The sequence below is a fragment of the Drosophila gunungcola genome (genome assembly GCF_025200985.1).
Source record: "Drosophila gunungcola strain Sukarami chromosome 2R unlocalized genomic scaffold, Dgunungcola_SK_2 000012F, whole genome shotgun sequence".
Lineage (NCBI taxonomy): Eukaryota > Metazoa > Arthropoda > Insecta > Diptera > Drosophilidae > Drosophila > Drosophila gunungcola.
In genome coordinates this window covers 1,939,562-1,959,401 of record NW_026453170.1, presented here as the reverse complement: position 1 = coordinate 1,959,401, position 19,840 = coordinate 1,939,562, and the positions used below count along the sequence as shown (strand labels likewise).

The 19,840-nt window shown below is 40.4% G+C and overlaps 4 protein-coding genes across 4 annotated transcripts; all 4 read left to right on the top strand.

Moving 5' to 3' along the window:
* The first annotated feature begins 1,449 nt into the window (after positions 1-1,449).
* On the top strand, positions 1,450-8,030 carry LOC128255825 (uncharacterized). Its single transcript, XM_052985588.1, has 2 exons — positions 1,450-1,989; positions 7,157-8,030. Exon 2 carries the CDS (start codon positions 7,184-7,186, stop codon positions 7,721-7,723), a length of 540 nt encoding a protein of 179 aa, XP_052841548.1. The 5' UTR covers positions 1,450-1,989; positions 7,157-7,183; the 3' UTR covers positions 7,724-8,030.
* A 3,320-nt stretch (positions 8,031-11,350) lies between these two features.
* Positions 11,351-12,345, top strand: LOC128255708 (uncharacterized). Its single transcript, XM_052985405.1, has 3 exons — positions 11,351-11,484; positions 11,538-11,938; positions 11,997-12,345. The coding sequence occupies exons 1-3, from the start codon at positions 11,456-11,458 to the stop codon at positions 12,086-12,088; spliced, it is 522 nt and encodes a 173-aa protein (XP_052841365.1). The 5' UTR covers positions 11,351-11,455; the 3' UTR covers positions 12,089-12,345.
* A 4,984-nt stretch (positions 12,346-17,329) lies between these two features.
* Positions 17,330-17,952, top strand: LOC128255829 (uncharacterized). The gene is made up of 2 exons (XM_052985591.1): positions 17,330-17,744; positions 17,811-17,952. The coding sequence occupies exons 1-2, from the start codon at positions 17,459-17,461 to the stop codon at positions 17,888-17,890; spliced, it is 366 nt and encodes a 121-aa protein (XP_052841551.1). The 5' UTR covers positions 17,330-17,458; the 3' UTR covers positions 17,891-17,952.
* LOC128255827 (UBX domain-containing protein 6) lies at positions 17,811-19,557 on the top strand. The gene is given in 6 exon segments (XM_052985590.1): positions 17,811-17,952; positions 18,012-18,167; positions 18,169-18,235; positions 18,238-19,028; positions 19,092-19,240; positions 19,298-19,557. Coding segments are annotated over 6 exon segments (1,332 nt in total). The 5' UTR covers positions 17,811-17,895; the 3' UTR covers positions 19,410-19,557.
* Positions 19,558-19,840: the final 283 nt, after the last annotated feature.

Genomic DNA, 19,840 nt, shown 5'->3' with positions numbered 1-19,840 from the left:
TTGTAAAAATCTTAAATTTTGAGTTAAGGCGGTTTGCTTGACATTAATGAGAATCTTTCAAAGACGAATGAGAAGCCCGAAATAAATGCTAAAATCGTTCGGATTTAGCTATGGAGATTTGCCAGAAGCACTAGTTGGGTAATCTTCCATATGGCTTAGACCTTAAAGCACGTCCTACAGAGTAAGCCGCCAATTTGGGTCAAGGGCATGGGGTTTGTTTAGCTCACAAACTAATTGGCTTTAAGAGTTTTTACATAAAAAATCAACAAATATTTTAAAATTTACTCATAATTAATTTAAGAGAACGAAAGCTTAATTCTGTGACAGATTTAGATACCAACCAGAGAACAGAAATATTAAATCAAGGGTGTTTCAAAGCTAAATCTAAATGAATAGCTGATGAAAGCATCCCACAAGAATTTTGGAACATTTAGATGCAGGAATTAACCCAGGGGATTACCTTTCTCCCTCGCCATATCGATGTTTTTAAAATCCCCCTATAAATAAGAGAACAAATACCTTAAAGTCTGTTTTAAAATCCCTTAATCCTTGAACAAAAAGTGCTGGATGCCAGGCAAAGTTAACCCACATTTTTTTAGGCCAAGGGAGAGTTTTAATTTTTTTGTTTCGTTCTTTTTCGAACGGGACCCTTTTTCCATTGACCTTAGTTGTTGACTCAATCAGCAGCAAAAACCGCCCGAGATGCGGGTCTGTTGGTACGTACACATGGAAAAAGTTCATATTTGAAATTGATAGTATAATATAGTATATCATTTTAGTTACAAATTGAAAACGAAAGCAAAACTCTGATATATTGTAATGGACTTAAATTATAAAATTAAGATAATCGAAAAGATCCATATATCTATAAGGTTAAAATTAGAACGTACATAACTTCAAGCGAATTTCCACCAAAGAGATTTTACCCTATTGTTATTGTTTTTAAAAAAATTGTCTGATCATCTAAAGTAATCGTAACTAAACAGTTGCATTGCTCAAGCAAAAGTTAAAAATAAATTAATGTAATATATTCACTAATTATGATTATGGAGCTTGTCAAATGGACCTTAAAATAAGTGAAGATATTGTGTTCATTTGATTTCAAACAATTGTTTGAGCAGTGTCTTAAGCAATTTATCTAAAATTTAGGAACTCAACTCTTAACTTTTATAACTTTTTCTGACTAACGTCGTTAGAAATTTTTTCCAACTCCAAATACTTTTTGAGATGCGATATATAAAAGCGGTCTTAACTCATTTATCCTAATTTTTCTCAGTACACGATCTACAAATGTATCCACAGCTGTCAGCCAAAAGAGCTGAGAGAAGCCGGGGAAGACTCGAGAGAGAGAGAGAGAGAGAGAGCATGCGCAGAGAGCAAACTCGGAGAGTGAGAGCCAGACAACAAAACGCGCTGCACGAGCACGATCGCAATCAGTTGAGAACGTGGAGCGCGCGTGAACAGAACTCAGATAGAGATACCTTTTGGGACTCAGATACATTTGCAGTGCGCATTACTCACTCATCCGCCAGATACGAAGATACATTTCGCAGTGCGCCAGACGATTGCAACTGGCAAACTGGATTTACCACTCAAAAAATAAAAGAAAAAAACCAAAACAATACCCGCAACTTCAACTCGTGTTAAGTGAAAAACGTAGCCAATTGCAGCAGCAACAAAAAACTTTCAAAACCCGAGCCATAGCGAAATAGAAAAAGTAGTTCAGAGCGTGAAAAATACGTTACTTGCTGCAAAAGTTGTGAAACGTATCCGAGAGATACAAGCCCATTGGGAGAGCGAGAGCGGCCTTAGCAAAGTGCAATTTCCAAAAGGCAAATACCATTAAAACATACACATAAAATCAACCAAATCCAAACAAATAATAAAGGCTGAAAAATTGAAAATACTCAAATCAATTTTTCCATCAAGTCAACCTCGACGGCGATTCGCAAGACAAACTATTGTTGGATTAAAATATTTTCGATCAAGGTAAGTCGGTTTACATATTTTTTATGGCCCTCATTAACACTCCAAGCTAAATACAAAAAAAAAACCGAAAAACATTCCGAAGGTTTAAGTTGACTTGGCTTTTATAGTTGCTAGCTGTCGTCTTGCAGTCAAACCGACAAAAGTTGTCTGTCTGTTTTGATGTGAATGTGGTTAATTGACCTCCAAACTTGTGTTTTCATAACTGAGCCAAAACGAAACCGAGTAGTAGCTACAATTTGAAAGTTGATGAAGAGTTTTTCAACCAGGCCCTTATGTACCTAGAGGTTAAGCTGGCATTTGCATGAGAAAATTTATTTTTGACTGAAAAGTAAAACAGCTCAACATATTGTATGTTTGATTTAGTAAGCTTAACCTACCTAAAAAGGTAACAAACAAAAAATTGTTCAAGACTTGATCCCAAAATACCCTTATTATTATGTCCTGGGCACTAACAAAGCGACACTTAAAATGCCAAGACGGCAGCTGCAAAAAGAAATTTTGTGGCCAAGTCGATAAAGATGCATTCGGCTGGATGGTTTCGTGGTTTCGCCAGTTATTGCCCCGTTTCTCGTTTGTTCTGTTCTTCGGATCCTCATTGAATGCGCGCGCATGCGCAAAGGATATGGATATGTGTGGTAGTAAAGGCGTCGAGGGTTGCAGGAGGCATTCTGTGTAATCTTTGCAGCTGCAGCACTGAAACCGAACGATCTGCACCTGGCCTCGCCCGCCTAATTAATTTCCCAGCTGACTCAGCTCCGGTTCGCCACTGCTAAGCAAAGAGGGAAATGACAAACCTCTGACTATGCCACTTTTTGATAAGCAATTGAGGGGCACTTCCTGCTGACCCAAGGGCGAGGAGTTGGAGCTCGGGCTCGGCTGCTTTGCCTCACTTCGCGGTGACACGTGCGAGGCGTGAACACACACCACACCCTCTCCTTTCTTCGGCACCCCCGTTTTCTCTTATTTTAATTTACTTGGCTACTGCACATTTGACAAGACTCAAAGCGATTCGAAATGCATTTGGCGCCATTTGGCCGCACAGTACTTATATTTTTAAACGCATCACCGACAACAAGACCGAAAGTCGTCACACATCCGTCCATCACACATCGGGGGCCGCAGTGCCACACACTGGGAGAAAAGCTTGTGCCTAGGGACAGCGTACATATATTTTAACTTTAAAAGCAATCGAAAACTTTTTTAAAAGTACATCTGTAGAAATAATTTAAGCGCATATTGCTGATTATTTTGTTAAAATTTATCAAATTTTTTTTTGTACAATTTCAAATTAAATTTTTGTTTTAATTGCATGAATGTAATTTAACTTTACGTTTGAGATTTGTAATTTGTTTAATTTTGTTTTGTAAGTTATTATTTGGAAATCACTTGTTTCTACGCTTATCTTAAATATTTTATAATTGAAAAGATTGATTTTAGTATATTGTCATTGAACCCACTATTCACTAAAGTCTTAGAACTTTAAATATTTATGGTAATCTAAAATTCATGAAAGCTAGTTTCATTTTGTATACCAGGGTATTTTTAAGGGATTCTGGGATCATATCCTGCAGTTCATGGGGATTTCTTTCACTGTTTAATGGAAATGATGAATGGGACTGTTGGGGGCAGACAGAGATGGCGATACAGCGGGACAGAGGCAGAGAATGAGATGGCAATAGCAGACGTCAGGCAGACGATGTATTTTCGCTGCCTCGATGGCGTTACATGATTTGTAATATCAGCGAACATACGTCACAACAACAACGACAAGAGCAGCATGTGCATAAATGGAATCCGGTTCGGTTGCCCGACTGCTAGACGGGCAAAAATGTATTTTTAACAATATTCAGCAGATGATCATCTGTCGTCTGCTGCACTCCGATGAATGGACGAGTTTATTGCCTTGAAAGCTAGCCAAGAAAATGAGAATATAATTTCAACAAATTACCAAACAGCCCACTGATTATCTTGAAATATTTAGAGGATATGAACAATGCTTATGAATTTCCTTCGGTTTAATTATTCATAGTGTATATATTTTTTTACTGGCTTTTAATGACAAGTTTATATGTGTTACACATTTAAAACCGCAACAAATTTTTGTATCGATATTATTATAGATTAACAATTCTGTTTTATATAAATGAAATTTCGAGTATGTATAATATGTAACCAGTTTTGACAAAACACAATATTAAATAAACTTTAATTATGGTGATTTATATGTCATGCCAGCCTGCCAGATAAATTCACAAAAAATGTGATCCACGCAGGAGAATGTTTCGCTAAGCGGAAGCTGCTCGGAAGATGAAAAGGAACCCTGGAGAAAGAGGAAATTGTGGGGCATAAACACCCGTCGACAAAACAGACAAGATACACACTCAGACCCGGAGAATCACATATATTTGGCGGATAGCAAATTACGCACTTAAAGTGCTCGCCAAATGACAGGAAACGCGTCATTTTTACGAACTTCAAATTACGATTTTTTACGTTTCGTTGTCTTTTGCACACTTAAAGTCGAAAGTCGGTGTGCGTGAGTGTTGGTTTAGTGGCTGCTACTAAGTAGCACGAGAAGAGCGAGCCCAGAACGCGATATTTTCGTGAACGTAATTAAAACTGGCGCATTTCCTCATTTATTTGTGCGAGTGTATCTGCGGGCGTTTCCTTGAAAAAGGGACAAATGGTGGGGGAGTGCATCCTGTGTTTGCGCGCAGGCGGATATGCGAACGTTGGACCGACGACTCGACTTCCTGCCATTGACTTTTGTCAACCGAATAGTAACTGAAAACCATTTCCCTTTCCTTTTTCCTTTTTCCATTTCCATTACCACCATCATCATCACCATCCACCTAAAAACAAAGCGAAGCGTGCTGAGCACGAGCTACCGATCAACTCGAATGTCAATGCCATATGCTATATGTAGGTATATGCTGTAGTGCATTCCCCTGACAACACGAATCAATCACTTCGAACCCAACTCGAGCGGTTGCGGGTGTCGGTGTGGGTGGGGTGGGGTGAAGTCGGCGGAAGCCTCGCAGACAGATCCATTTGGCAATCGCTGACTAATCCGCTCTGGTTGTCCGCTTTTCCGCTCTTCACACGCTTTTCCCGGGCGTGGGAGTGGGAAACCGAAAAGAACTTCAAGTGTTTTGATTGGCTTCTAACGTAGGCGGAAGTGGATGTACATTTGGAACAAAATATTAACAAAAGTGGTTAAGCCCGAAACATATAAATAATTAATATAAATCCATAAACACTTTAAATTTTGCTTTGATGTTAAGAAAAACATTCTATATAATGTTTTTATCACAATCTATCTTTAAAAATAGTAATATATTTTCTCTCTGTGTATGGCTGATGGCTGGGCTTCTCCGTTAACTTTTATGAACTAAAATTGAAATGAAATAATTGAATAGAGCTGATACAAATATTTAGTTCGCCTGCTGTGGACCGCCTGAAGATCGGCAAGACTTGGAGCTTATTTATGGGTCATTCTTCACCGGGGGGTTTCTCTAGTGCTTTGTTATTTTTACCTTAAAGTGTCTAAAATGTCGCTGCACATGGCTTTCGAATAGTTTATGATATCCGCTGTTTGACTCACTATTCGTTTTGATAGGCGTAGGACGCACTAATGGCTTTCTCTTCTTCATTAATCTATTGGACTTCGATAAGAGACCATTTTATTTAGGCTGCGTCCATGCACTCTGAAGTTTAAAAATCCCTGGCATTGAGAAGTGAATAAGTATTTAAATGAATTCGGTGTGCTAAGCATTCGTACTTGTTTTTTGTTTTTATCGTTTTTTTTTTTATTTTTAACAAAGTTTCAACGGGTAACTGTTTTTAATAAGTGAAGTTTATGATGTTATCATAAGTATATCCAACCTCGTTTCCTTTTCTTTGTATGAATAACGCTTCGTGGGAATTTTCTTTTAGCTGGCAATGAGCTGTGTAATTAAAACCGCTGCGACTCCTTACGCATTTCCTTAAACGGAAGCTGACGGGAGTTCATTCCGGAAAACTATTAAGGTTCCCTTTTGGCGAGCTTGAAATCTCAACGCTGGGCTTCCGCTGGCTTCTCTTCCCATTGCCATTGCCATTCCCATTCTCATTCCCATTCTTACCCACATTCGCATTGACACCTTTTATGATCCGTCGGCGGATGTTTCGCTTGCTGTTTTTTTCTTTATTTTTTTAGTGCCCCCGATCCCTTGCCATATTCCCATTTCGGTGGCGCTTTGTTTTGCTCGCCACATTCGCAGCTGCCAATTGGGCTGGTAATTATTTCCGCTCCACTCTGTTTTGACCCCAGCTCCCCGCCCCGGCTTCCCCTGATCTCTGACCATGTTGTTTGTAATCGTAATCGAAGCTTGGCCTGTGTTTCTATGTCAGTCACATGCCGCTTGCCCGGAACCGCCCCCCTCAATTCCCCGCTCTCAAATGTGACCGCCGATCGATATGACAGCCGCTTGATAATGATTATTCAGCGGTTCCTTTCGCATGCGATCCGCCTCGATCCGCTGACTCCGCCCATTCCGGCAACAAGGTCAGATTTAATAACAAAATATGAATTCGAAAAGGAAGTCCCAAAACGGACGAATTTTAGATACACTCGCTGATTTAACTCTTTTATAGCTTGGTCTTTTCTTAGCCAAAATAACGTATTTTGATTGATTACGACCTAAACATAACATTTAGTACAAAAATATGTGACTATATATAATCACTTCTAAGTGGCAATCATTTGGAAAATATTCTATTTATAATAAAGAATTATTAAACTATTTTTTATTGCACTTTTGAAAATAATAATGCTCTCAAACAGGTGGTTAAAAAAGGGCTGGAAACAAGAAAAACATACATCTAGAAAGAATACGCCAATAAACATGTTGAGCTAATCACACCTCGTGAGTAATGCCAAACCCATACCCTATAATCGTTAAAGAGAGGGTCATCATACTCACGATGTGCACAACGCGGCGTATGCGTATTATTGTATGTATTAGTACTTATGTGCTTGTTGTGTTTTTTGCTGTTTCTGTTGCAGCGATTAAAACAATTGCCAGCTTGTGAAAGCATTTCCGTTGTACTAACTTCCCCACTGCCCCGCTTTCGCTTCTAAATATGAGTCACATCCATTAATCAGCCATTCTTTCTCCAATTCCAGAACAAGCACCCAGCGAACGGAAGCGCAATGCAAGTGGAGGCCAGCTATCCGAAATACGCCGGACGTGTGCCACCTCTGGACCTCTCGCAGGTGAATGCGGGTCAGGATTTGTGGGGCGGCAACGGGAGCGGCACGCCCTCCGCCAAGCGCCACCTGCTGCACCATCCCTACCAAATGCTGGACAAGTGCCGCGGGGGAGTGACCCTGATCAGCGCCTCCTCCTCCTCCTCCTCCTCCTCCTCCTCCTCCTCCTCCGATGACAACAACAATCGCCTGATGGGCGGCGAGGATGGAAACACCAGTCTACTACATCCCATGGGCTCCGATGGTCTGCCCTTGGATCCGCGGGACTGGACGCGGGCCGATGTGTGGAAGTGGCTCATCAACATGGCGGTGTCCGAGGGACTGGAAGTCACGGCCGAGCTACCGCAGAAGTTCCCGATGAACGGCAAGGCCCTGTGCCTGATGAGCCTGGACATGTACCTGTGCCGCGTTCCCGTGGGCGGCAAGATGCTCTACCGGGACTTCCGGGTGCGACTAGCCCGGGCAATGGCCCTGCTCTCGTAGGTACCGCCACCTCACGGATACGGATACCCACACCTCTCTGGTTGTACATATCTCTAGGATTCGGTTAGTCTAGCCTAGTTCTGCTAGTTGTAATGCCTAGTCGCTAGTGCTCTCGTTAGTTAGGTCCTAGCCATAATGTCATGCATTTCAATGTTGTCAAAGATTGCTCCAGACTCCCATTTCATACGGAAGGAAGGCGAATGGAGTCGAATAAAATATAGAAAAAAGTGAAGTTAAAATGCTGTCCTATTAGTTATTTAAGTTCGCATCTGAAGAAAATATAAAATGAAATTTTATAACTTAACAAGTTTGTGTTTTTATTGGAATCGAAAGGTAAAGGTAAAAAATAAATAACAATTTTTAAATGAACTAAGGCTGAAACACAAGAACTACTCCGTATGGAAATCGTTACAAAAAAAAATTAAATATAGAGGTAGCAAAAATCATTAACGTACATTAGAACACCGAATTTTACTTTATTTTCAGAATATTTGCATGGTATAAAAAACTTATACTAATATATTTTTAAAATATTTCTAGCGAAATTTTGTCGATTTTTATAAATTATTTTTTTCTATGCAAAATGCTTTGATCCATCCCTAGTAGTGGCTTTGTCGGTTATATCCTTAAGTTTGAATAGAAAAGTGGCTTTTACCAATGGAGCACAAACATAAGGTGCATTTTTCTCTAAATGAATTTGTATAACCGTTGACCAATTTAATACCTATACTTTGAACAACAGGGAAATGTTCAATTGTTCCTATGGCAGCTTTATGATATCGTTTTCCGATTTTATTAAAATTAAACCTTAAGTCTGAAAAATAAATGTGTTTAATATTTTACAAAATATATAATATAGAAATAAATATGTTGAATATTTTAGAATTAAGGTTTTACACATAGCTTTAATGGGAACAATTGGAAAAACATATGAAAAAAATTATAGCTCCGCTGTTTTTCAATTGTTTATTAATGGTTTATTATTTACGGTTTTAATGTCATTAAAATCTGACAACGAGGTCATATAGCCGCCATAGGAACGACCAAAAAATTTAGCGGAAATTCGTCATAGTTTCGCTGTTGTTAAACATATATTCGTAAGCATCGGAATGTTGTTATGTTGAGGAATCTTAACTTTTGATATTAACTTTTCATATTTCTTTTTTCGATTGTTCCCATGGGAGCAATGGAACATGGCTGAATCTAATCGTCTGGTGATGCTGATCAATAATATATATTCCTTATACGGTCGAAAATTATTCCTTCACTGCGTTGAAAACTTTTGTTTGAAATTATTATATACCCTGCAAAGGGTAAAATACTAAACCAACTTTTTTCCAACCAAAATAAATGTGTTTTAACTTGCATACTTATTCCTTAAAAATAATAAAATTTATTATGTGTATATAGAAACTTTTTTAAAAATGTTAAAGTTTTCGTAAAAAAATTAACGAAAAGGGCCTTTTTGCGCATGGCAATTGGTGCTAACCCCTTAAGTTTCTTGAATCTCTGATCTTTGCCCTCCTGGCCAGCGAAGTGACTGCTAAGTAATCCCAAAAAAACGATTCCGCACGGGTCTTTAGGAATACCGCTCTCTTTGGGACTTAATGTTCTGTTTATGTCTTTCACAATTCCCCCAGAAGAACTCGCATTGACAAGTGAAATATACGCTTGCCCAATTAGCACATTATTAAGTCCCAACAAATGTTCTCAGATGAAAATTTGGACGGAAAGGGGCACGACGATGAACCCCACACTACTCACATTCACACACAGACAAGTGCAATAAACTCTTTGTTATTGCTGGCCAGAAGTTAGTGCTAACATTTGTTTAGGCGCAGGCCTTACATAGATCACCAGAAAGTGTTTATTTTCCAAAGTCTATTCTCGTGTGTTTGATTAAATAGGTTGGGGAAATGGGGGGGAAACTGGAGTTACTTCATAGTAAATAAGGGAAATCAAATAGCCAGAAATGTATGGGAGTGAAATGGGGAAACAGGAGTTTCTTCCCAGTAAACAATAATGTATTAGTACATAAATAAAGGAGAGAGATCACATTCATAAATAGTGAGCAGTTTTTAAATTAACACCCAAACATTAATTTAAAAACTGCTCACTATTTATATACTTGAAATAAAGTATTAAAACATTGAAAATGTTGATTATTCATTCAAATAGCGAATTTAATTAAATGTATGAAGTTTATAAGCTCATAAAAATGTTCAATGTGGAAGATCAATTAATTAACTGAAAAGGGGTTCATTATATCAAAGAACATAGTTATCTAGGTATTAAATAAATGCGAATAGTTCATAGTTCTCAGAAAAAAAGGGAAATCAAATAACCGAAAAAGCGGAACTCTTCCGGCAATTTATTCGTAATGGGTCCGAAATTTTCCCATTTAAATTCAGCTGTTGCAAAAAACGCAGCGGAACAATTATGACAATAACAATAACAATAACGGATAACGATAATCAGCATCGGTAGTCAAATAGAACCCGGATAGATAGAAAGATACATCCGTGTGTGGGCGAGAGAGAGAGAGCGATGGCATATATACAAATTCAAAGCGCTCCATCCGCCCGTGCATCCGCTCATTTCATTTAGGTTTTTCTTTTTGAGCCTCCTATGAATGGACAGATACACAGATGCATAGATACGCAGATACAGATACATTTGGATGCTCTTCCTGCTGCTGCTGCTTCTGCTTTTTCGCTCCATGTGGCTCATTGTCGCCGGGTTTTGTAAGTTTGCATTTAGTGCAGTTCGGTTGTCGGCTTTTCGGGAGCATCCGGGATGTAGTTAAAGGTAAAGGAAGTGAGACAAATGAGCCAGACCCGAGCTCCCTGGTCGGTTGTTACCTTGTAAAACAGAAACAGAAACAGAAACCCAAACACAAACCGAGGCGGCAACAGATGTCGCAACCTGACACATGCCACGACCAGGGGCACAGTCCACGGTCATGTCCACCAGCTGACGCCTCTGCATCCGAAGAACTCAAAAAGGGCGCAACAGGAATTTGAACTCCTATTACAATTCGGCAGAACCTGAATATCTACAATTTTGGGCAGGTCAGGTTAACTGTTCAACCAAACCAATGAAAATTTCGTGGAAATCTCATTCTGTATTTTATATTATTTTATATCAGTCGAATTAAACACAAAACAAGGTTGTAAGGAGTGCACAAAATACAGGCTTATGAGATCAGGGCACCAATTTTCATAACTCGATTTTCTTTTTTACTTTTCTTAATTGACTACAACTATTTTTGAAATTACAAATTCAAGTTTTTAGTTCATGAAAAATGGTCTTTATGGTAACACATTAGGAACTAAAACTAAAAAAAAGTCTGATTTATAAGCTTTCAGTGTTTATTCGAACTCTAATCAAAGCGAAACATTTCTAATTTCTTGTATATTTTAAAGATCATGAGTTTATCAGATAAGCCAGAATTATTTCATTGAACTTATGAAATGTTGATTATAAAAGCTTTGAAAATTTTAATATTGGATTTATATTATAGAGTTTTTAACATAAAATATACTTGTATATATTTTTTAAAAGAATCAACGCTTTTTACCTTTTTAATATTATCTAAGATCAACAAAATTTCTTAAGCTCAAAAACCAACAGTGCCTTGACATTGAAATCAAAGCAAAACATTTTTAGTTCCTCTCATAACAAGAAATAATTGTGTGAAAATAGTTGTTACAAGAAGGACCAAATTTTAAAATGCAGTCAAGCAAAGCCTTTTTAAAAAGGTTCGTTGTGCTGAAATTGATATGTTTTTTTATTAGTATTCTTCCCACCTCAGTTTTATTCCCGTAAAGATCTACCAGTCGGCCAGTTCATTATATATGACCTGCATATCGAAGCTACCACGGAGCTCTTTTCAGCCGGCATGTGATCATAGTTTAGTGATCGAACAGGCCTTGGTTTCAGCCGTCGATGAGAAGCTTTGTCCCTTGGAATATGCGAAAAGGCAGCGTGAAGCTCGTGAGATTCTTCTAAAGTCGCAGGAGAATCGTTATCTGCAGATGGGCCTAAGCCATAATTCCGCTGACCAGGATGGTTTTCTAACTGATGAAGATGATGATGAGGATGGCAAACAGCCAGTGCGTCTAAAATCAGAGATTTTGCTCACGGAATACCGGAAGCTGTACGAAGAACCCTCCAAAACGGCATTAGTGGACACACTACCCTTGAAAGAGATCAGTAAATATGTATTTTTGTTTGCCAATGAACCTATTTTATTTTGATTTAATTTGTGTAGAACAATACATGTCGCTGGCACTAAGTCTTTGCCTCGTGGCCGGCACTGTGTTTATTCTGGTCGAGTGCGGCAAACATAACTATTTCCTATGACCGATCACCAAGATATAAAGACATATTGAACTGCGGCGAACACGGCGAGCAAAACAAAACGGCGAATCAAATAAATCATATAAAGACCGGGAAAATTGAGGAAATGCCGCTTATGTAAAGTAGAATATCCGCTGGCAGGCGAACGGAAGGCGAGGTGCGAAAACAATAAAAACGGACGGAAGTGGACAGGGACGGAAACCGACGACGGTTCCGTCGATCGTTATACTGTTTTCCGACCAATGCCGCATAATACCATAGACCACATAATACCACATTGACCGACCGGCTACCGGGCTTCAGTGTTCGGTCTTCTGTCTTTTGCCAATTTGTAGAAATGCTTTTTCCGCTTTTCCGGCGCCGTAATTGAATTTCGTTTCGGGTAGGAAATGACTAAGCCAAAAATTCTTTTCACTCTGTCTTCAAGTGGCTGCTCGGTCGCAGGAAGCTCGATAGGATGGGTTTTCAATTGCACAAACGAAAGACTTCAGAACTCCACAGCAATGTTATATTTTTTAATTAGTTCATTGCCTGCACTGGCGCGATATTTCCCACGAAACTCCGACTCCGTTGGGGTAAACAAATGAAGTGAATCAACAGAAAAAAAAAAACAGAAAAAAAAACAGAAAAGAACATATTTATGGAAAGAGTTTTCGGAGCCACACAGAATGCTGGGATAGCCACTTGTTGTTCGGTTCTCGTTAGTTTGTTCTGGTCCGAAAGAATATGCTAAGCATGTTTGGGGCATCAGCATCAAACAATTTATGATCCCAGCCCCTTATCGAACTGATGCACGAAGAAAACGCATCATTTCGACCCACGCAGGTGAGTCAGAGGAGCAGCGGATGCCATAAAGTATCCCAAGCCCAAATAAGGCGACGTTTTGGACACCATTAGTAGGTTTCAAAACGTTGAAAATAGGAGACCCCTTGCCGAAAGGTCCCATTTATTTCTAAGCTTCGGGCGGTCCACAGCGGGAAAGTCAAATTCTGAAAGCGTAATTACTTAATTCCAAATTCAGATCTTATGTTGTGCCTGGCCCTCCCAGGGGGCCAAATTCTTGCCGCTCACATTGGCGACTTCCGGCCGCGTTAGATGAAATAATACTTCTCAGCGAATTCAAGAGCACTTGAAGTTCAGCGGATTGGATTTCTGCGTTTTTTCTTCGGTTTGGTTTTTTTTTTTTCGGGGCTCCGGTTCTTTCTCACTCCCACGCTCATGGGAGCTGGAAAAGCTGTGTGTGAATTGTTTTTTGAGGGAAATGCCCAAGACAAAAGTCTCAGGGCAGCGCAAGAAACTGTCATTGCCAGCAGAACCCACACACAAAGAGATACTCTGGCTGGGAAATTGTTGTGCATAGAGAGCGGTCTGATTGCCACACACCAGAAGAAGTTCATGGGAACGAACTTTGTGGCTCGGGTAAGTCAAGTGTGAAGGGGGGAGGAGGCGGGGGGATATGGGGTCCAAGATGGTGAGGGGATAACATCCCCCCTCATTGCAACAAGTGCAGTCATCTATTAGATACGAGTACCAGCCATGAATACGATAATTAATGCGATCCTCCATTCATGATTCGCTCCTTGTACAAACGGCAATCAAGATGAAAACACCCTTTTACACAGAAACCAATGTTTAATTCGATGGCAACAGTTCGGGATTTTTAAACAATGCGGCAATTCTGGTCTAAGAACGTTAGTTTAAGGCAGCTTTTCTAGTAAGATAAAAAGTAAATGAATACACAATTTTTTATATGATTTTTATTAACATTTTTAGAATACAAAAAAAAAAAAACAATAGTTGCCGAACTTGATATATCATGTCAACCACTTCAAAAAAAAGGTGTTTCGAGCAAAACGTGTTTAAGGATTAGGAAACGATTCTAAGGGCCCGGACTACACGTCACCGATCTAGCTGTGTCTCCAAAAATAATTAGAAATTTGAAAAATAATTTTTTTTAAAGTCTAAACTTTCAAAAGATTTCAAATTTCAAACCAGAATACACCCTTAACAGCCTATCCAAATTTTCAAACGCAGTGGGGAGTACCCAGAGTATCCATGCTTATAACAAATATCAAAACTCACTGTAACCAGACATAATTGCTAGAACGTATACAAAATATAATAATTCAACTGCAACTTCGAGAAGAACCTATTGACCTAAAAGTGATTTATTTGTACTTCATTGTAATAAAAGATGTTTTTTGTTTTCAATTTTTTGTACCTTTTACCTTATCTTAAAACATTGTGTATCTTTTAGCTTAACTAAGTACTTATTTTCGAAAATACCTTGTACCTTTCCTTTTTCCTCAATCTTAGTTAATTGTTACACTTTTTAGTCATTTTAGTATTCTGGTTGTAAAGTGGTCTTAATAAAAAAAAAATTCGGAAATTAAATTCAAAAATAGTCTTTTTTGTAAGTGTAGTCCATTAAATGCTTCAATCCGTACTCCCCCAATCTCCTGTACTTCCCATCCAATTGCTTGCTTATGCAAGGCAACGTGACTGTGTGGGCGTGTCATCACTTTCAATTTTGCGGCCAATTTGAGTGACACTTTCTGCCTGTTTGTCACGCCGCTTGCGTAGCCAAAGATTGTGGCACAAAGGGGCGGGGGGAGTGGCACCAGGCATCAGGAGAAAGAGGGCTAGCAAGGAGGCCTAGAGACGCAACTGTGTGTCTGCTCGTCGTCTGCCGCGCTTCCGTTTCCTGTGCATAAATTTTAATGAGCGAGCCAGATTCCCCTCCCCCGTCTTTCCAACCAAGACAATATCAATTGAAGATAAGAAAATAAACAACAATAAAAAGTCAGCAGGAAAGGAAACCCTTGGCTTAAGCAGTGTCTCTTACCTTGACTTTTGCGAACCGTGCACAAAGTCACGGCAATGTTGGCCATAAATTGGCACAACCAGTTTTGGCCACGGGAGAAAACAAAAGAAAAGTCAAATGGATGAGGCTTTTACTGGCTTTCCCAACCATGAAATTTGCGCAAAAAGTACGCCAGCCGGAATGCAGGTGAGCAGACTGATCGACAGGTGGAGTATCTTGTAGGAAGAGCTGCATAAAATATTTCGAAATGCAAAGATGTGATGTATTTTAAATAATAAAAACAGTTATTATATGTAGGAGCTGTTATATGAAACACAAAATATGAAGAACTAAGAAAACTTTGTTAACAGGTTTGCAAGAAAATCTTTAATGTAATTAAATTTGGCAATATTTTTATAATAATAATTTCAGTTGCTTGCTTTATTTGTACACCCCAAAGATTAAATTATGTTTTCTTTTTTTGTTAGAAAAATATTAAGATTACATATAAAATTAATAAGTACAACAACTGATTTTTTATAATTTAAAATACAGGTTATCAAGGAAGCTAACCTTATCTCTTTGTTTAAAAAGAAACATTTACTTTGAAAGCCCAAATTTCCCTATGTCGACACACTAACAATCCCGAGCTCTTTTCCTGGATTCCAGCATACCCCAGGAGCTCTAGGACCCCCAGTTTTCTTCTCTCTTTCTTGCTCAGTCTTGGCCACACACCGCTCTGTCTTCAGCTGGCAATCGAAACTAGTTTTTCAGGTTCGGCGCATGGCTGATAACAACAATTGCAATGCACAGCGGACATCGGACAACGGAGGACGGCGCATGCGCGCCAGTCTTGCATTCCTTCGACGGCTCTGGGTGCCCAGAACCCCCCTTCCCTTCGAAGCATTTGTGGAATTTTAATTGCGCAAAAACAGCGGAGAAGCCAACTGCAATTGCAACTGATGCGATGGGCCGGAATGGCTGGGGATGACGTTGAATGATGGTTAGCTGAAGGTTGGTTGCAAGTGAGAACATATCGCGTGATGGTGATAGATATAATGGCCCTGGACACATTGCTCTTGGGAAGTGGAAGACGGGGGGGATGGCACATTGGCACCAGCCACGCCCCGACCCGAATCCCAAGACTGCCAGCCGCTGATTGCGCTGGCAAACAGAAATCAACCGACCAGAGCAGAGCGCACAGAAAAATGAGCCAGCATAAATAAAATAAACCAAGGCAAAGCGAAATAGAATAGACATTTGTATCTGTTGTTTGTGTCTGCCTCTGTTGCTGGTGTAATTGAAGTTGCAGAAAGCCAGAAAGCCAAACAGCCAGAAAGCCAAACAGCCAAGCAGCCACAAAACCTAAACCTAAACCGAAGAGGAGAAGCAGAATAAGATGGGGTCTGCGACTCCGACTCCGTCTCCGTCTCCACGTAGCCAGTGGAGCGCGAGGCATGGCGCATACGGAAGCCATAAGCTGCAAGAGATTTCTCTTCGCTGGCCCCGCTCGACTTTTGGCGCTTCTGCTGGCTGTTGAACCCGCAGCGCACCACTGGAGCGCGATCTCCATCTGATGGTGATCCTCCTCCTCTTCCTCCTCCTCCTCCTCCTTGGTCAAATCACTTGCCCCGAAACGTGTTCAAGGATGCCATCGAAAATCAATCGCAGATGCGAAAAGGGAACACTGCCGAAAGGAAGAGATGCCCAGCACAAATCGCCGAAAATTACAGGAAGCAAAAGCACTTGCCGAAACGATCGAAAATCATTCAATTACGACAGCTGGCCCTGCATATAAATAATGGGCGTGTGCTCCCCGAAATATAATCATGTAACCACACAGAAGAAAAACAGATGAAATGGTTCAACTAAATTATAAGCTGAAAATCTGTTGTTCTTTTTTTAAAGCCAAGCCACATTATGAATATGACAGTTTTTAATTTTTTTAATATTGAGTGTAAGTGTACATTTTAAAGAAAATCTCAATATTTTAATAAGTAAGCAGTATAGTATTGTTATACAAAAATATTTTTTTTCAAATAAAACGATTATTGTATGCTTAAAAATTTATATATTAATACAATTGCGAAGAATATTTTTATAATTAAACGGAATTGAAATTGTAATTACAAAGATAATAAATAAAGATTTAAGTGCCGTCCTTAGTTAGTAAGAAAAAACTCAACAAGGCCAATGGCAGGTGCATTCTTTTATTACAGGATGCGGGTGCAAAAATCTGGGCAAATCAAATAAGGTCAGGCCCTTAGGGCCATTAAGTTAGTTTCTGCTCCCTCATTCTGTTTTCAATTTAAATTTAATAAGGGCGCCAAATGTAAGCCTTTCAGCACTTACCAACACTTAGGAAAAAAAAACAAAGTTATCGATAAAACCAGTTTTGGTGTTCCAAATTTAGTATATTTTTGTAAGCTCTGAGGTATTTTCAACTAGACAAGAAACAGCCACACTTGCAACAAAAACAGGCGAAAAAAAGAGGATAATGCGACGGATATAAACAAAGGAGCGTTAATAAAACGTTTTTACACAAGATCGTGACACTATTTCAGCGGGCAATGAGTTTCAATTTCTACGTGGAATCGTTCAATTCAACGTTGCAGTCGATTGCGCGACAAGTGGAGCAATTTGCTGGCGTTGCACTGAAAGCAGCTGTCGATCTGCGTGGAAATCTGGAATCCCTAACCGGCGATTTTCGTTGGGAGAACGGACCTATTGCCTTTACCGATTTGCAGGCTACGCTTCTGAAGGTTCTGATCGTCCTGCTCCTGGGAACCTGCGTCCTAGCCGGCTATTCGTGGTCCGTCTACGGCCAAGTCATCACCGAGAAGTTTGTCAGGCCAAGTAAGAATCGCTTGGAATTCGGATTTCAGGTGTTAAACGTTACAGTGATTATGTCATGCGTTTCAGGCACGCTTAAGGAAATCGAGGAGCTTAAATTGTCGGTGGCCAAGTTGAAGCTGCCCAAGGAACACTCGCCGCGCATCTAGAAACTATGTCGAAGATCAAGAAGTTCTTTTCGCGGAAGAAGGAGGAGGCGGCGGCCTTTAAGGTGGGTTCCCCCTACTAAATCTATATAAATCAATTGCTAATCGTCAAGTATTTTCACAGCTCAAGCTCACGGGCAGCTCGATGGGCGCAGGTCATAAGTTGAATTCCACCAAACAGGAGGCTCCTTCCAGCAGTTCCCGCCAAAAGTACGAGGCCTATGTGCCCCCCAAACGAAATGAACTGAGCAACGAGGCCAGAACAGCTGCAAATGCTGCCCTTGGCTCGCATTGACAAGAAGACCTCCAGGGATTTCAACACCTCGCTGTCGGCTGTGAAGGCTCAGGCCAAAGGGAACTGGAGGCAGAGCGTCGCCAAAAGGAGGAGGCGGAGGCCACGGCCACGGCCTCGACCACCAGCACGTCCACTTCCAGTTCCGGTGGTGACAACCGCAACCTGGCCTGCGAGGGCGTCTTTTTCCGCTGCCCCATGATTAGCGACGAGATTCTGCCCAAAAGCGTGTGGAAGGCCAAGATCAAGGAGTTCCTTTACCAGCAGCTGGAGGCCGATCGCGGCCTCACCGCCTGCCTGATCATCCACAATTGCAATGTCAAGGAGAAGGCCGACGAGTGCATTGCCACGCTTATCCGATATCTGGAGAACCTTATCAAGAATCCCGAGGAGGAAAAGTTCTGCAAGATACGAATGTCGAACAAGATCTTCAGTGAAAAGGTGCGCTACGTGGAGGGTGCCCTGGATGTTCTGCAAGCCGCTGGCTTCAGTGAGGTGAAGATCGATGAGGAGCAATTCCTGCTGTGGACCCGGGAGCAGACCGAACAGGACCTCGACTTGCCCACGCTGGTGGAGGCTCTCAAGAACTCGGAGACCATTCCCCTGGAGCTGGATCGAAATATAAAGGTCCTGCTCCCATCGCAAGCACGGCGTGTGGTGCTTCCCGACGAGTTCTACCGCCTGTCGCCGGAGGAGATCAAGAAGGAGCAGCAGCTGCGGTCGGAGGCCATTGCCCAGTCCCAGATGCTGAGGACCAAGGCCATGCGCGAACGCGAGGAGCAACGCAATTTGCGCATGTACCGATACGCTTTAGTCAGGGTTAAATTTCCCAATGGACTCTTTATACAAGTAAGTCAATACGAGATGATGTCATCCATGAGAAATTTGGGTAACAAGGTGAATCATTTCCAGGGTACTTTCAATGTGTACGAGAAAATAGCCGACGTGTTTGAGTTCGTGCAATCGTGCCTGGCAGACGAAAGCCTGGATTTTAGTCTGGTGGCCACTAGCGAGGGAAAACTGGGCGAGGAAGATCTGGAAAAGACATTATTCGACTGCAAGTGAGTGGAGGAAAAATATTGGTTATTCCTGTGTAAATCAAATATTCGTTTTTACAGACTCATTCCCAACTCCTTGCTGCTGTTCGGCGCAAATGGAGTGTCCGCTACCGAACAGGCGGATCTAAACTACTTAAAAGAAGATCTTCTTATGCTGGTTCAGGCTATGTAGACGTGCATTATCCCTAACTAATCAGCGGTACTGGTCCCTTAAGTTGTAACGGAGCTGTTGTTATTTATTACCTTCAAATCTATTATTCAAAATCAATTATAAACGCACTTTACAAAAAAATGACAAAAGACTTTTTAATAGTTTCAATTTTTAAACTTGAATGGCTCCGATTGAAGCGTTTTTTTTTTCAAGTCAAAAAAAAAATAATTTTGATACTTATTCGCTTGCTACATTTTTATTATCTATTACCTTTAAGTCTACTATTTAAAACTAAGGCGCTTTCAAAAATTATATTTCAAAATGTTTTTATATACTTTGAAATCAGTGTGCAGACAACAGCTGTTTGGTATCTTTTCAACGATGGTATTTGTGGCGGTATTTTGGGGATACCCGTGTGCGGTTCCACTAAACGCAAGAAATAAACAACATAT

Coding starts and splice junctions, on each gene's coding strand:
- LOC128255825 (XM_052985588.1), top strand. CDS start 7,184: ATGCAAGTGGAGGCCAGCTATCCGAAATACGCCGGACGTGTGCCACCT.
- LOC128255708 (XM_052985405.1), top strand. CDS start 11,456: ATGCAGTCAAGCAAAGCCTTTTTAAAAAG. Junction 11,485..11,537: donor AGCAAAGCCTTTTTAAAAAG/GTTCGTTGTGCT, acceptor TTCCCACCTCAG/TTTTATTCCCGTAAAGATCT. Junction 11,939..11,996: donor ACTACCCTTGAAAGAGATCA/GTAAATATGTAT, acceptor TAATTTGTGTAG/AACAATACATGTCGCTGGCA.
- LOC128255829 (XM_052985591.1), top strand. CDS start 17,459: ATGAGTTTCAATTTCTACGTGGAATCGTTCAATTCAACGTTGCAGTCG. Junction 17,745..17,810: donor CGAGAAGTTTGTCAGGCCAA/GTAAGAATCGCT, acceptor CATGCGTTTCAG/GCACGCTTAAGGAAATCGAG.